At 44.2% G+C, this 16241-nt stretch overlaps 1 protein-coding gene across 3 annotated transcripts in view; it reads right to left on the bottom strand.

The window, feature by feature from the left end:
* Positions 1–16241, bottom strand: part of LOC138113511 (protein unc-80 homolog) — a 142297-nt gene that overhangs the window by 106026 nt on the left and 20030 nt on the right. For 2 of the 3 annotated variants that reach the window (XM_069021868.1, XM_069021867.1), the window contains exons 9-14: positions 7427–7561; positions 6282–6504; positions 4665–4805; positions 3307–3575; positions 2327–2677; positions 1437–1583 (exon numbers count right to left, since the gene is read on the bottom strand). In XM_069021868.1, the coding sequence (XP_068877969.1) occupies positions 1437–1583; positions 2327–2677; positions 3307–3575; positions 4665–4805; positions 6282–6504; positions 7427–7561 (1266 nt within the window). The remainder of the gene's footprint in view (positions 1–1436; positions 1584–2326; positions 2678–3306; positions 3576–4664; positions 4806–6281; positions 6505–7426; positions 7562–16241) is intronic. The other variant, XM_069021869.1, reaches the window with a different exon arrangement.

The following is a 16241-nucleotide window of genomic DNA, read 5'->3' as shown; positions in this document are numbered from 1 at the left end:
TTGGGAGGGGCCGAGCCAGCTACAGACAGGACTCTAAAACCACCAGCTTTCTCCACAGTGAGGAGGTTTATTATCTCACATGACTCATTTTTTTCTCCTGTGCCCTGCCAGCACTCTGCTAGTTAAATAAATAGATTTTTTCACTTTCCTCCAAGAAATTCCTTTCATATCAGTGCGGCAGGGAGTGCTGAAACCTGCCTTCTTACGGGGAGATGTTAATTTCATGATGTTTCCTCCTAAACTTGTCTCAAACCAAGACAGACACAGAGGAAAATATTTTCCTCAATTCAGTGATAAGAACCTTGGTTCCAAGAGATATATTCATTTTTACTTAATGTTATGACTAGGTCTAAATTCTTTGCTGGCTCAGCTCCAACAGAAAAGTCTAACTGACATGGTGATGAATATGGTACCTGTTCAACCAGTGCTTTGTGCAGAACCTTTCTACTGTTACCACTGGGACTCACCCCATCTTGTCCAATTGTGTCCGCTCATCCAGTACCTGGGAATCTAGCTAACATAAGAACACTGCAAGGATATAGAGCAGCGAATCCATCTCTGAGAAATCAACCTCAGATCCCAGAACCTTATTATAGCTCTGTTGGCATGGCTCAAGCTAACTAAAGCCATGGAGAAGAATCTGTTTCACACGTATCCCATGGGATTAGTAAACTCTCATTAGAGTAATGAAAAATACTCCCTTCTGCAAGCATACAAGGTAAGGAGAAGGCATGCACTGAGAAAGGCCGTTAAAAGGCTCCCATTTAACAGGGAGTTGGACTGATCTCAAGGACATAAACTCTTCTGGATTAAATCTGATGTCTGGGCTACATCCCGGGCACTTTCCACTGCCTTAATTTGAGCAGAACAAAATATGTTAGGAATCAACAGTGATGAACCACCATATTCTTCAACGGGGTAGGATTAAGTCTTTTACTTCCTTTGCGGGACAACAGAACAAGCATAGTGCAAATACAGTGCACTCCAACTATCAGGAGCTGATGGAGCAGCCCAGCAGCAGCCAGTCATAATCACCATTAGGAAAGGTGGACATACTTACACCTTAGACTTCTGGATTTACATAGGCAACTGAAGATAGCTGCACCTCTTGTAAATAGCATACTCTTTGGGGGTACTGTCCTGTGAAAAATTACTAATACTAGCTCACACATGGAGATTGCTCCCATGTATTGTCCCAACCCATCCACTGGGGTGGTCAGAAGCACCCTGGGCCATAGAGAGCCCTAGGGGCTGGAAGATAACACTATAGCTGAAAATCTGCTATGGCTGGGCTGCAACACAGTCAGTGAGCTGGGGCAAAAAGCAACACATTTACTGTCAATACAGGGAAAGCTACAGAGGGGGCAGGCAGTGATCTCAGCAGCTGATGTCAAAAGTACAAGGGGAGACACTTTAATGACCTTTAATTCTCTTACATTCTCCCGGAATACCTGGTGTCTCAGGCGATCCCCAGAGAGCCCTCGATGTCCTTCTCCACAACCATAGGCACAACCCAAGGACTTCACAATTTTGATTAGCATAGTGAGTGCCAGCCTATGGGTGCTGACAGTTAGGCCTTCATCCTGAGAGTCACAGAGGGAAAGATGTGCATAACCCTGCTACAACTACTGGCATTTTGTTAGCATTTTACTTTTGACAAACTGCTTTCCATTTCTCATCTCAGACGCTCCATTACTGAGTTGTTATTCTTGAAGTGCTTACTCCAAATATTTTTCAAGTTTAGAGACCAACCCTTTTATTTCAGCTCCCATCAAAAATTATGCTATAAATGTGAAGTTCCTACATTCTGCTATGCATACCATTCAGAACTTCAAAAAATTCTCCCTGAAAAAGAGAGTTGGCTTGGCTGAGTAGAAAACCAGGCATATTTTTAAAATGTTTTAGACATTATGCTACTGTAAATTGCAACTTCAGAGGTTATCAATGTAGCATCTTTTGCTCAATTCTCATAGCAATACTGAAAAATTTATGACTTCTAGTAATCAAATAAATGAAACTGCTCACACACTGGGTTCCATTTTTCCTTTACAGGGTATGAATAATAAACCTGAAAAAAATCATTGTTATTGAGGGTTTCAAACACTTTGTCAAGATATTGAAAATGTCAATGCCAGGCTCACAAACTCCACTTTTAGCAGCTGCTTCTCTGAGTAGTTACAGTACTTGAATTGCTAATAATATTTCCTCAGCAGAATCCCAAGTGAGAACCAGAGCAAAAGAGAAGGTCAGTTGCATACACATGCATACTCAATCTTAACAGATATTGCAGTACATTTGGAGTTGTATAAAGGGAAACAAAACAAACCTTTTCTTGGTTTTTGTCATTCTTTTCATATGGCCCTCCTCCTCCTCCACCACCTCCATCACCTCCACCTCCTCCACCACCTCCTTCTTCTTCTCCATCTCCAGCTCCACTAATTGAAGGTGGCCCAAATCCACAAGCTGAACCAGAAGCAGCTGCTTTGAGCTGGAAGGATCCTTCACTTGGTCTCTTTTCAGGGGCTTCATTTTCTTTGTTCTCACTCTTCCTCCGAACTCTCTCCACACAGGGCACCACACCAAGCTGCAGTAAGCATTCCACAATGTTCAGTGCCACATCACAAATCCGGGAACTGATGTCATGGTTCAGAACCAAGTAAACAGCCTTCAGGACCACCTGAGAGATTCAAACATCCTATTTAAAGCCAGAATTACTTTCCCTACTAGTAATATTTAGTGCCTGGAATTTCTAGACTTCAGAGACTCATTACAGCAGGCACAGTACAAACTCTGAACAAAGGATACACAACCCTAAATACCAAGAGCCTACAACCTAGGTATCAGACAAGAAACCACAGGCCACGCACAGTCAGGCTGAGAAGGAAACCATGGGATGACATCTGTGAGCCTGAGAACACTACTTCAGTGCACCAAGAACTGGCAAAGCATTAAGGGGAAAGCAGAAAAGGTGAGGTTTAAGGTGCTAGAAGAAAGGGGGTACTCAGTCTTATACTATTTTATAGGGAATTTGGTGCATGCCCCAGGAACACAGACATTACGTAATACCACCTAAGATTTGATGTGTGCATTCCACATGCACATGCGCTCCTTGCAAGAAGTAAGAGGAGTTGCAGTTTCTCAGAGGAGACTTTTAGGATGTGCACAAATGTATCTGACTGACCTTTATACACTGATGAGAGAAGTCATATAAAGAGGTGGAGGAAAAGCCCATCAAACCCCTGATCTCAATGGTACAGCTATATTGACAGAAGAGGGACCTGGCTTTCCTCGTTCCTTGCCAATTACCGAGAGATCCAGCATGCCATTCTTGTGCACAAAGTTGTTGGTTCCATCAATGTGATCCGTATCCTCCAAGCAACTGTAATTGATGCAGGAGTCTGTCAGGCTCCGTGGGAGGTTGGCACATGCAAGTGGCTCATGGGGCATCTCCGGGATGGGCACCTGGTTGCAAAGCTTCTTCATGTGCTCACTGAAGAAATCGGCATACCCCACATTGAACGAGGCCAGGGTAGTGTTGAAGGTTGCCACAGTGATGGTGGATATCTGAGACCGTACTGCATGAGGGAAAACAGCTACCTGTAAATTTCAATCTCTATAGTTATGGAATGGAAGATTGAGGCTGAACATGTCTAAAGGGAGCAGCTCTTAAAGTGGCTTTTAATGCCAATAGAAAACACAAGTTCCTAATTCCTGTCATGCATACATGGTTCAAACATAGACTAATTTCTTCCATTAAGACAGTGTAAATTAGAACAACCCCAGGCTTGTTCTAGCAGTTCAGTTCTCTGGCAGCTTAAGCTGATCTCAGTTAAATGGGCAGTCAAGTAGATCCAGCAACTCAGACATTCTAAATCTATTCCAAAAGGATTTGGTAGCTTTGCTCCCTGCATTAATCCAGTGCCTCGTCTTAAAGGCAGCAGTGCCCCTGCAAGGCAAAGAGAAAGGACTTTGCAGGTGGAAGGCAAGGGTGAAGGTGGTGGAACCGCAGCACAAACTTGAAACAGCTTTCCAAGTCACAACAGTTTGGAAAATTTCATCACACCAGTTGAAAAAAAAGTACCTGTGACAGTCTAAATCAGCTCCAAAATGCAAAGGTATCTGATGAGAATGGTACTGCAGTGCTTAAGCTCACAGTGGTCAGAGACAGGAGCTTTGAATTTCTCAGGTTAGCAAACTGGCTATAAGTGCAAATTTTTATCAAGGACGCCTCATGTTTTTACAACTCATCCTGATTTTCAGGCAACAGTATTAGTAATTTCCTGCACCTAGTGCTTTGTAAGTAGGTTTATATACCCTCTAGTGGAGGAAGACCCTAGGTGCCCCATAGGGTTTTTTAGACCACCATCTGCCGGACAGTACAGTAACAGGGCTAGAGAATACAAAGAACCTCTTCCTAATGTTATTAAATATATTCAAATTAATAAAATAATTACATCTAATACATTTAATAAGCAATGACTCAGCGATGGACTGGTTATATTATGCAAACAGCAACCCTCCATGGTACAAAAAAACCCCTCAGTAGATATGGAAACAAAAAAGGAAAAATCAATTAGTCAAATATACATAGAAACAGCAACACTTCCTTTGCTTTTTGGGGTTGACATTTCAGTGAAACGTCTTTCCTGATATTTTAAATTTACCTTCTTTGACTGTGTTTTCTCCATGGCTGTTTGAAGTGTCTGGCAGTTCAGAGACAAGCGTGTGATGCGAGTGCGAGTGCCGGGCGCTCAGACTCTCCATCTCCGTCGCTGTGTCAGAGCTCCCTCTCCTGGTAAACTTTCCTAGGGAGATGATAAGAAACGGATATTCCACTATCTGAGAGGTGGCTGGCGACAGCAGCTGAGGTTAAAAATTGAAGTTCTGGAGTCTGTAAAAATCAAGGCCTTTCATCACACTGTGAAGCAGAACCAAAAATTATGGTGGGATCTCTCATGGGGGTTCATTGACATAGAGACCAAATGGTCCAAACTCTCTGCAAGGCTCTTCCCCTCAGCACATACTGCTTTAGCTGACACTGCATTCTTAACCACCAACACCTTCAAGAAAACAAGACCGGTCAGCACTGTATGACTTTACCCATTGGGGCATGTTATAGGACTTTATTTTCTTCTCCTCTCTCTTCTTCCCCCCCCCCCAAAATAAGTATATTAGGATAGGAGTGCTAAGACAAAGGAAATTCTTCAAGAATACAATAAAATACAAATCAAAAAAACTTACTGAAAGAGGGCAACTTCCTCTGAAGTTGTCAGGATTTGTTGCCCCTTGGATGTGAAATACATGATTTCACTGACATATCAGAAAGCAAAAAACTCTAGCTTAAGCCACAAGAAGAATCTGGAGCCCCTTACATCAAAATTTAACTAACTTCTCAAAGTACTGAAAGTATGAAAAGGAGGGTGTGGTTAATAAGTTTGTTATTCTTGTACAAATCTGTAGGTGTTTGTATATTAACCATTAACAAAACATGTATGAGTCTTTAAGGTTACTCGACCACTGTCCCGTGTCCCAGAGATGGACATGTTTATAATGGACAGCTTATGAAAATGATGCAATTTAAGATTGTGAAAATGACAATGCTCTGGCATGACAGTTCATTTTGCTGCCTATCATCTCTAAGATTTCTTAAAGAGTGCCAGAACAAAAATCTATGACATTGGGAGTAAATTTGTGAAACAGAAACACTGCGTAGGTACTGTTCAGTGAAATTAAAAGCTTGAAGTAGCGAATTTTTAGGTTCAAACAGTGTATCTTTGCAGTATCAAGACTGTATAAGCCTCACCACGAAAATATCCTACTCGTATCCAAGATGCACTCCAGGAAAACTGTGAACAGAACTTTTTGGCATACTAATGACATTTTTAATGATACTAATGACACGCTGCTAATAATCATCATACTAATGATACTGCTGCCTCTCCAGAGATTTCTCTTTTAAAGAAGTGGATGCAAACATTCTTTGAATCTATTTGAAGCTGCACTTGTGCAATGCTTGCTACCACGCAGGGAGGTGTACTCAAGTGGAAGAGAGATCACCACAGGTTCCCACAGTAGCTATGTTTCCAGTAAAGATGATAGTTTTCAGAGAAAAAGTGAACTGAAGTGTAAGTTTTTCAAGGTCTGTTGTGAGCAGTTACTAACGGATGTGTAATGCTGCAAACAGAACCAAGGACATAGGGTGACAAAAGGATTGGATGAAGAAATAACCTCTGTTGTTCTCTGAATGTTCACAACAGGAATGATAGACAGCAACATCTCACCTAATATGGTGGTTTGCCATCCTCCTCTCTCAATGCCACGTCGGTCCTCTCCAATTCCAGAGAAACTGCCAAAGGAGAAAGTGCTGCGAGTGGGTGAAACATCCAAGTGATCCTCATGAAGGAGGAAGGGCACCCCCATCCTTCGCTGCCGCTTCTTTCCAGTATGGTGGAAAGGAATTGACCCTTTGCGCTCACGTTCCCTGTCCTCTTTGCGGCTCTTAAACTGCAGAAACAGGAGCAGATATAGGAGCAGTTAAGAAGCTCTGAGGCATGGAAAACAACCACTTGAGGGAAAGAGATAACACAGATATATGTCCCAAGTATAACTTTCCATTCTGAGCTTTTTATGTTGGACATTTCCCATGGTAGAATCCAAATGCATCCTGGGATCCTGTGAGTACTTGAAGAATTTCAGTCTTGCCCTAGGCTGGGATGTGTTGGGATCTCCTCCCCCCGCCCCGGGAGCCCTGAGGGAGGCACGGGGTTTCCCTGCCCCTGCTCAGCCTCGTTCCCCATTGGTTGGTTTGTGTTCCCCTGCGCGGGCAAAGCAGCTCGGGTGCTGTGACTGGAGCACAGTCCCTCGGCAGAGCCCGGCCATGCAGTTGGGGAAATAAACATCTCTGAAACATCTAGCAAGAATCCGTCCATATATATTTCTTTTCCACGGGACTCCTGGTTTGATATAGGCGTGTTGCAGTATCCCCACTGCAACAGGGATGGATGCCCTTGGATAATTTTATGACATTCTTTGACCTTGAGCTAGATGTATGGAATGGATGGTTGGAAACCCAGAGCTAAGACAAGGTAAAAAAATCAGAACTCATTGAATTAGCTGGAATTACAGCGAGCACTGGCACTTAAAATTCAGCACTGTTTGAGTAGCCGCCTCTCATGCAGTTGCAGCAGGACAATTACCTGAATAAAGACTTCAGCATTATGTTCAGGATTTGCATATAAAAACCAATGTAATAACATACAGAATCAACTCCAATGAAAAGGGATGGTAATGTCACATATGGCATGAATATATATTCCAAGCAGACCTCGTGAATATACAGTCCAAGCAGACTACTTCAGCAGCTACTTAAGAGGACCCTGAGGTGCTGCATCACAGGTAAATTAAAGTGCAGTTTCCTTTCCCTCACCTTTTTGAAGATGTTCATCCCCAGGTCTGTAGAGAGATCTGGAACTGCTGGTCTACGCAAGTTGGTCAGTGAAACCTTGGAAAATGCATCTGTGCTTAGCGATTTTTCTTCCTCATTACATTTCATTGTAAGATCCTGCAGCTCCCAAAAGAAAAGCACGAGAAGAAATAGAGGATAATCAGCTTTGAAAAAGGAGCTACTTCCTAGAGCTGTCATAGGAACACTGTAGAGGAAAAAGACCTCCAATTCATTGCACAAAAAAAAGTACACATTTAAAGAAAATTAAATTAAAAACAAAATCGAGAAACGTCCAGAATTATTTGTCTAACCTTTCAGTCATCAAAGGAAAAAAGTACAGCACACCATGGAAAGCCTCAGGCATTGCTGTCAGCATCGTCTGGTGGCATGAAAGAACATGTTCCTCTCTAGTTGATTCTGATCCCAGGTATGACTCTGAGCAACTGATGATGTCTTTGAGGTCTTGGTTTATATTAATGAGCAATCCCCATGGCTACCCTTTGCAAAGCGTTTTATTTAAGATCTAGGAGAATATGCCCTTAATAACATACACATTTAAATACATATTTTGGAACAAAACTGCAATAAGCAGCACTGTCCCTTCAAGAAACTTAATTTTCAGAAAATTTATTTACTCACTAAAGAAACCTAAGACTCCTAAATCAGTAAACATCCTTTGCTTGTAATAACAGGGCTTCCCACCCATCATTGTTCATATGAAACTTCCTCCCTTCTTGTATCACAAAATGTCCCACAACAGCAAAAACCATGAGGCTCACTCACCTCAATTTCAGTAGAGCTCACTCAACTCACCTCTGCATCAAACAACACATGCTATACCTGCCTGCTGCTAAGAAGGAAAGCGGCACAAGCGCAGCTGCCAGCCATTTGCTCACATTAAAGATCTGATGCCATATTCCATGAGATGTTTGTGCAGCTGACCTGACTGAATTCCCTCATGGTAATTTTCTTCTGCCTAAACATCAGCTTGTTTTCAATGGAATGCTCTTTTCCTTTGCTATCCCACCAGAAATATTCTGCTGAACAATTGGGTCATGTTAAAATACCTTTTTGCCTTCAATGCAGAGATAGCTGTATGTCAGGGATAGATGAAGTGACTACTTTGACAGGAGCTTTAGATTCTGCCTAGCCAGACTGCACATTGCAGAGCCAGCCAACTTCTGCAGTACACAAGCGTGCAGTTTTATGCACAGAAAGTTTTATGCAGAACCCTGTGTCCATCTTTGCAGTTGAAGTCTTTAACACCAGTTATAGTATTTGCAGTATCAAATATTGGGGATCACACATTTTTCAGAGACTTTTCAGACTAATCAAAGACTTGAATCCTCCCTCTTAATTTTATCAATACAAGAATGTAGGAGACACACAGCAGCAAGGCTCCTCTTCACCACTGCTTGTAGTACAGGTATGCTTATCTACCACTTTGCATATATGACTAAAGATTCAGAGGAGTCACATATAAAATCCAATACACAGCAAATCAGGATTCAACCTTAGCTGCTCTCAACAGAGAGGCCAGCAAGTACTCCATACAGCTTTTTTCTTAGCTTTTATAGTTGTCTGGCCTCTTCTGGCTATAAAACATTGAATGCATTTATGTTGGATTCAATATCTTTGTCCATTGGTTACTAAATCAGTGTTTTAGTATGTGATTTATGATCACTAAAAGACAGGGTAAGGATCAGGGCTTACTGAGACACAAGCCATGCAAACACACAGACACAGTCCCAGCTTTGAAATCTGGTATCAAGCAAACAACACCGGAGAAGCAAATTACATAATTACTTTACATCTACAGTGTGGCATATGATGCATTTTAAGGAATTAATCCTGTCGAAGATTGTTTAAAAAAATGGCTATTCTGTGCAGCAGACTACATGGCAATTATGACAAGCATAAGATTGTTAAGACAGCAAAGCAGTTTGGGGGCTGCTCCTCTAGATTTTGCTGCTTCTGTTGTCTTCGTCCTGCATGACTGTATGTGTACCAGCTCATTAGTACTTCTCTCAGCTCTCAGCATATCACACTTGAGACTCTTAGCTTTCCATCAGCATTGCAGGGAGCACTACAACTGCATTGGTGCTATGATTGACAAGTTTTGTCTCTTCCCCTGCAAAGGAAGTGCAAGACTGTAGCAGACTTGTTAATGTCTGAAGGTTCTGTGTCCTACACCTGCTGTTATAGTGAATTCACTGCATACAAGTGCAATGCAGGTTTCCTTTATCACATGTTACCCGGTCTGACAACATGTTTAGACCAAAGTCACTTTCTAGAGGCAGACAGTATTAATTTTATTCACACCCCATCCATCTCCCCTTTTCCCAAGCAACAAGGAGTGCCAGAAGGCTGCACTGAACCTTTTCTTACTTCACTATTCAGCTTACTAGGCAATACATGGAGGATGTTTCTCATGTCCTCTCAATCCCCACTGCTTTAGCCCAAGCTTATATCCAAGACGTGATTTCAGACACAGAACCCAACAGGAAGTGCGAGAGTTTTGCTGAGGCTCAGGGAGATGCAGGATCATCAGTTTACCAGTTATCCTGATAAACTGCAGAACAATAGAAACAATGTTGATTTGCCACAAAAATCTACTGCTCCTTGATGTGATTTGCAGGCAGATGTGTTTTTCTTTACTCAGTTTTTGCCTGCCACTTAAAATCTATCCTGCTGAAACACAGAGTGTCTGTTTTTGAGAAGCAATTGATCAACTTTTGAGTAAAAATGATGACACTATGTTAGGAATTTCAGATCTAGACTGAAAAAACAGGCATTAAGCATAACCCTGTGTCAGATGAGCTTGTGAAGGCTCAGCATACAACCCCTTGTGTTGACAGAAAGGACAAATCAGCCTTTGGGAAGTGGCATTCTCTGCTTTGAACTAGCAGAGAGTATTGTGTGATGAGACTTAATATTAAGAACAGCAGTAAAGTTCCTACAGTTGGCTCGGATGAACCAGAGCCCAGGTGCTTCTGTGTGTTTCACAGGTTTCAGTCCTCAAAGTTGTTAAGATGGGGAGCATGAGTTGGAAGATTTGCTGCCTGGAAGACCATTTCACTTCCTTCATCACAGCTGTTCTGCATAACGAATTGGAAAGCTGGAACAGGATTCTATTTTGATGAGTACAGCAAAAATACACAGGACTGACACAGAGGTTACAAATGCAATCAAACTCAGCCTTGGAGAGAAACATGCCCTGGACAGAGTGCTCACTTTAACAGATACAATGTACCCAGTGTGATTGCCAAATGGATTTAACAAAAAAATATTAGAGAAGAGCAATGGAGTCTTCTGCAAAGCAGTCTTTTGCAAGCAAAATAGCCTAGAAAAGCAAGATATAGCCAAGTGTGTGAAAGGAGAGAAGTGTTTTACAGCATAAAGAGAAGAACCAGGGCAACTCTAGTGCAACCAGTGCCTGTGGAAGACAATACCATTCATATTGCCTCTGTAAACCACTGACTACACTCCCTGTTGCACTGGGAGCTAAACTTGCTAATATGCAAAAACAACCAGGTTGTTATGAGCAAGAGCAAAGGGACAGCACATGCATGCAAATAGTGAAACACATCAACAGCAATATATTTCAATTTTCCTTCCAGGAGATGGTATTAAGGAGGGTTTTCTGTACACGCACAGCAATCCAATAAAAACTCCATGCACAGGTAGATTAGGATTGAATAGTAATCTTTATCACCTGGCCTTAATGGAGCTATGTCAAGCTTTTACAGAGATGAAACATGTTATAGAAATGACACTGAAATATAATACAATTTAAACAATATTGCTGCTGCTGAGCTCTTAGAACCACAAGTAACCACCATCTATCATAATAGTGCTAAGAACGTCTATAAAGTCCTGAGATCTAAACCAAACAGTAGTAATATTTACATAGTTTATGCTGATCTTCTAGATTTTGAGCATCTGGGCTCTACTGGAGAAAAGATATGTCACCTTCCTTCCAGTCAAAATCTGTCAGAGCCCTAAAAGCAGTGATTTTAAGAAAACCACCAAGAATTCTGAGATTTCCAACTCAAAAAAAGACATTTGATAACAAAATGAACAGGTCTTTTCCTTGAGTGTGTCATAAAATTGGACGGCAAAAATAAAATCTCTGCTAAATTTTCTTAGGCAGTTCCATCAAGTCAGCATTTGCTGCTAAAAGCCCATGACAGGAAAAGAGGGCACAACCTAAATGTAGCACAAATCCACAAGGAGATTAACTGGAACTGCAACTACATCCCCTTTTAATCCCTGGAACAGGTGAACAACCCAAAAGAAAAAAATATTTAAGCTCAAACACAAAGATCTTTATTACACCAAGGTCAGGAGTACAGGGTTCATTGTCAAGCAAACAGGGAACATGACTTGGCACCTATTGGGGCAGTTTCTCTACTAAGAATTTTTTGGCAAATATAAAAGTTATTGCCTTGGTTTGAAACACAGCTGTCTGCTAAGGAAGGCAGAAGCCTCCCTGGGAATGCCAGATGCAACCCCCTTCCCTCCGAGTCATTATAATTTTGAAATCAAGGGGCTTTTTAGGCAAAGATGTGGGAAATAGGAATAACAGTTCTTTACTATTATATCTATATGTGTATAACAAGTCAAACAAACAACAGTAACTATGGCAGTAACAGCAAACAATCACAAACCCAGTCCCAGCCTTCTCGGCTGTCAGGCCCTTTCCCCTCGGGTGCAGTTCCGCTCACAGCCAGCAGGGGCGCTGGCGGCTCCCGGTGAGCAGGGCAGGTGCAATGGTTCCCCTGAGGCTGCAGGGGGTGCTCCGGAGCGAGCTCGGGGAGCACGCAGCTCTGGTGCCCTGGGATCCCCGGGAGGGATGGAACAAAGAAGCTTCACAAACCCCTGGGCAGCTGATCCTGGTGTCTGGCCGGACCCTCGGGATCAGCAGGCTGGAACGGCAGGCTGGAACAGCAGGGACGAGCACAAATCCCGGGTGGCAGACAAGGTGTATCCAAACGGGGACCCCTCCCCCCAGAGGTCTGGGCAGGCAGGGCAAGCACAGCTACAACGTAGTGAAGGCTCGAAACAGCAGTGGGGCAGGGCAGGCCACAGCCCGACTCCTAGCCGGACAGGGAAGGTGGCTTTGGGATCCTGGGGCTTTCCAGCACAAGGAAAAGCAGCTGAAGAAAGCAGACTCCTCTCTGTCCGAACACCGGAGACCCAACTGCCCACACACCCAGATTAAACAAGAAGGAGCAGCCAGGTCTTTTGTTTTTCTTAAGCACCCAGCTATTTGTTCCCCTAGCAACATGTATGGGGGGGGGGGGGGGGGGGGGAAATTCCTTTAACAGAAAAAAACCCCAAAAAACCCAGGAGAGCTCCTAAAAACCCCAACATTATCCACTCCAAATTTTTCCCATACTAACATGTTACATGAAACTTAACCCTTTTAAACATATAATTACATACATCACCCGAATTATATACATATATACATGCTGATACTGATATAAGTACAGAGCCATGGGTAGTTCACCCTAAAACAAGGTCCCCTTGAGATATGCATCAGGTCTCTCCATCCTTTTGCATCACCCACCAGGTGCAACCTGGTCCCTGAGCGAAGACAACCCCACGGATGGATTTGTCTTTGCTTGAGGCAGTATTAACCCGAACAGTTTTTCCAAGCATACCTCTCATGTGCACCACTGGAATCTTATCCCCGTCTGTTGTTTGTAGGGGTTCGGATTGGGCAGGGCCTGCTCGACTGGTGGAGCCTCGGGTGTTAACTAACCAGGTGGCTCTTGCAAATGCACCTCCCAGTTTTTGAAAGTTCCCCCACCCAGTGCCTTCAAAATGGTTTTAAGCAATCCATTACATCGCTCAACCTTCCCAGCTGCTGGTGCATGGTAAGGGATGCGGTACACCCACTCAATGCCATGTTCTCTAGCCCAGGTGTTTATAAGGCTGTTCTTGAAATGACAGACTCATTAACAGACTTGATTCTCTCAGGGGTACCATGCCTCCAAAGGACTTGCTTGCTTTTCAAGGCCCAGGATGGTGTTTTGGGCTGTAGCGTGGGGCACAGGGTAGGTCTCCAGCCATCCAGTGGTGGCTTCTACCATTGTGAGCACATAGCGCTTGCCTTGGTGGGTTTGAGGCAGTGTGATGTAATCAATCTGCCAGGCCTCTCCATACTTGTATTTGGACCACCGCCCACCGTACCACAAGGGCTTCACCCGCTTGGCCTGCTTGATCGCAGCGCATGTCTCACAATCATGGATCACCTGGGACATACTGTCCATGGTTAGATCCACCCCTCGGTCTCATGCCCACTTATAGGTGGCATCTCTGCCCTGATGGCCTGAGGCATCATGGGCCCATCAAGCTAGGAACAACTCTCCTTTATGTTGCCAATCTAAGTCTATCTGGGACACCTCTATTTTCGCAGCCTGATCTACCTGTTTGTTGTTACGATGTTCTTCATTAGCCCGGCTCTTGGGGACGTGAGCATCTACGTGACGGACCCTCACGGATAGCTTCTCTACTCAAGCGGCAATGCCTTTCCCCTCCTCAGCAGCCCAGATTGGTTTTCATCTGTGCTGCCAGTATGCCTTCTTCCACCTTTCCAGCCAACCCCACAGAGCATTGGCTACCATCCATGAATCAGTGTAGAGGTAGAGTTTTGGCCACTTCTTTCTTTCAGCTATGTCCAGAGCTAATTGGACGGCTTTGGGTTCAGCAAATTGGCTCGATCCACCTTCTCCTTCAGTAGCCTGTGCAACTTGTTGTGTGGGACTCCATACAGCGGCTTTCCATTTCCGGCTAGCGCCTACAATTCGGCAGGAACCACGGTCTCTAGTGTCTGGGGCTGGATCAGGCTCTGGAGTAGGATCTGTAGTCTCTGGGGCTGGTGTCTGGGAAGTTATCCAAGCCAATCTCAGCTTATCCTTGAATGCTAAATAGAGTAGGCCTACCAGCACCAGTTGGTTAGTATTCAGAGGGAATCTAAACCCTTCGAAAATTGGTGGGGTGGGCCCAAAGAACTGGTTGAGGGGTTGGGAGAAAACTTCCCCTGGTGTCATTTCCTCACAGAAGGTACCATTGTTAACATAACCCCAAAAACATGCGCTCAGTGTGTGATAGCCGTTTACCCATGTACCCACATTCCGGAGGAAGTTAAAAACCCATGAATTCCTCACCTTCTCGACCCATAGCGCAAACTGGATAACAGCAATGGTAGCCTTAGTCAGAGGACCCATGTTTAGGTAAGGAGCTGCAAAGGAGAAGAATATAGCCACGGCCACATGCCACCCGAACCAGGGTAAACTAGACCACATAGTGCTGCCTAACAAGGTTCCAATATCCAGCACACAAAATTAAGTTATCCAGGAACTGTTATTCCTTTTTCACCTCTCTCTCTTAATGCCCTCAGGACCCACGGTTGGGCGCCAAGATCTGTCTTGGTTTGAAAGACAGGTGTCTGCTAAGGAAGGCAGAAGCCTCCCTGGGAATGCCAGATGCAACCCCCTTCCCTCCGAGTCATTATAATTTTGAAATCAAGGGGCTTTTTAGGCAAAGATGTGGGAAATAGGAATAATAGTTCTGTACTAATTTATATCTATATGTGTATAACAAGTCAAGCAAACAACAGTAACTATGGCAGTAACAGCAAACAATCTCAAACCCAGTCCCAGCCTTCTCGGCTGTCAGGCCCTTTCCCCTCGGGTGCAGTTCCGCTCGCAGCTGGCAGGGGCGCTGGTGGCTCCCCGTGAGCAGGGCAGGTGCGATGGTTCCGCCACGGCTGCAGGGGAAGCTCCGGAGTGAGCTCGGGGAGCACGCAGCACTGGTGCCCTGGGATCCCCGGGAGGGATGGAACAAAGAAGCTTCACAAACCCCTGGGCAGCTGATCCTGGTGTCTGGCTGGACCCTCGGGATCGGCAAGCTGGAACAGCAGGCTGGAACGGTAGGGATGAGCACAAATCCCGGATGGCAGACAGGGTGTATCCAAACGGGGACCCCCCCCCGGAGGTCTGGGCAGGCAGGGCAAGCACGGCTACAGAGTTGAGAAGGCTTGAAACAACAGCGGGGCAGGGCAGGCCATGGCCCGGCTCCTTGCAGGGCAGGGAAGGCGTCTGGGATCCCGGGGCTTTCCAGCACAAGGAAAAGCAGCTGAAGAAAGCAGACTCCTCTCTGTCCGAACACCGGAGACCCAACTGCCCACACACCCAGACTAAACAAGAAGGAGCAGCCAGGTCTTTTGTTTTTCTTAAGCACCCAGCTATTTGTTCCCCTAGCAACATGTATGGGGGGGAGGAAATTCCTTTAACAGAAAAAAAAAACCCAATAATCCAAGAGGGCTCCTAAAAACCCCAACAGTTATGCAATACAAATAACAGCAGAAGAAGTAACATGGAGAGCTTTTGCTCACTGCCACTGTTTGCCAAGTCTAATTCAATATTTTAACGCAAGTGTTTGTCTGAAGTGTGCAATACAGTAGCAAATGCAGTTTCTTTTCTCTCATTTGAGGGAGTACACCAGAGAAGCTCAGTGGGTCCTGACCATTACACTGTAATAAAAAGGCATTGGTAACCATTTCTTCCGACAACTACATTAGTATATTCTCACACTAAAAACTGATATTATCCTAGTTCATCCTAGATTAATTATCCCCAATCAACACTCCAGATCTTAGCAGTTACCAGCTCTGACCCTCTGCATCAGATTCTGCGTCCAAAACACTCATTGTTCTCAGGGTCTATTTTTGAATCAATGCAAGTATCTGACCTCTGTGCAAGTGAGTCAAAGCTGTGCCTATCAC

This window comes from Aphelocoma coerulescens, chromosome 7, assembly GCF_041296385.1.
Source record: "Aphelocoma coerulescens isolate FSJ_1873_10779 chromosome 7, UR_Acoe_1.0, whole genome shotgun sequence".
In the NCBI taxonomy this organism is placed as follows: domain Eukaryota; kingdom Metazoa; phylum Chordata; class Aves; order Passeriformes; family Corvidae; genus Aphelocoma; species Aphelocoma coerulescens.
The sequence above is the reverse complement of the archived record's forward strand: the minus strand, read 5'-3'. Positions and strand labels throughout refer to the sequence as shown.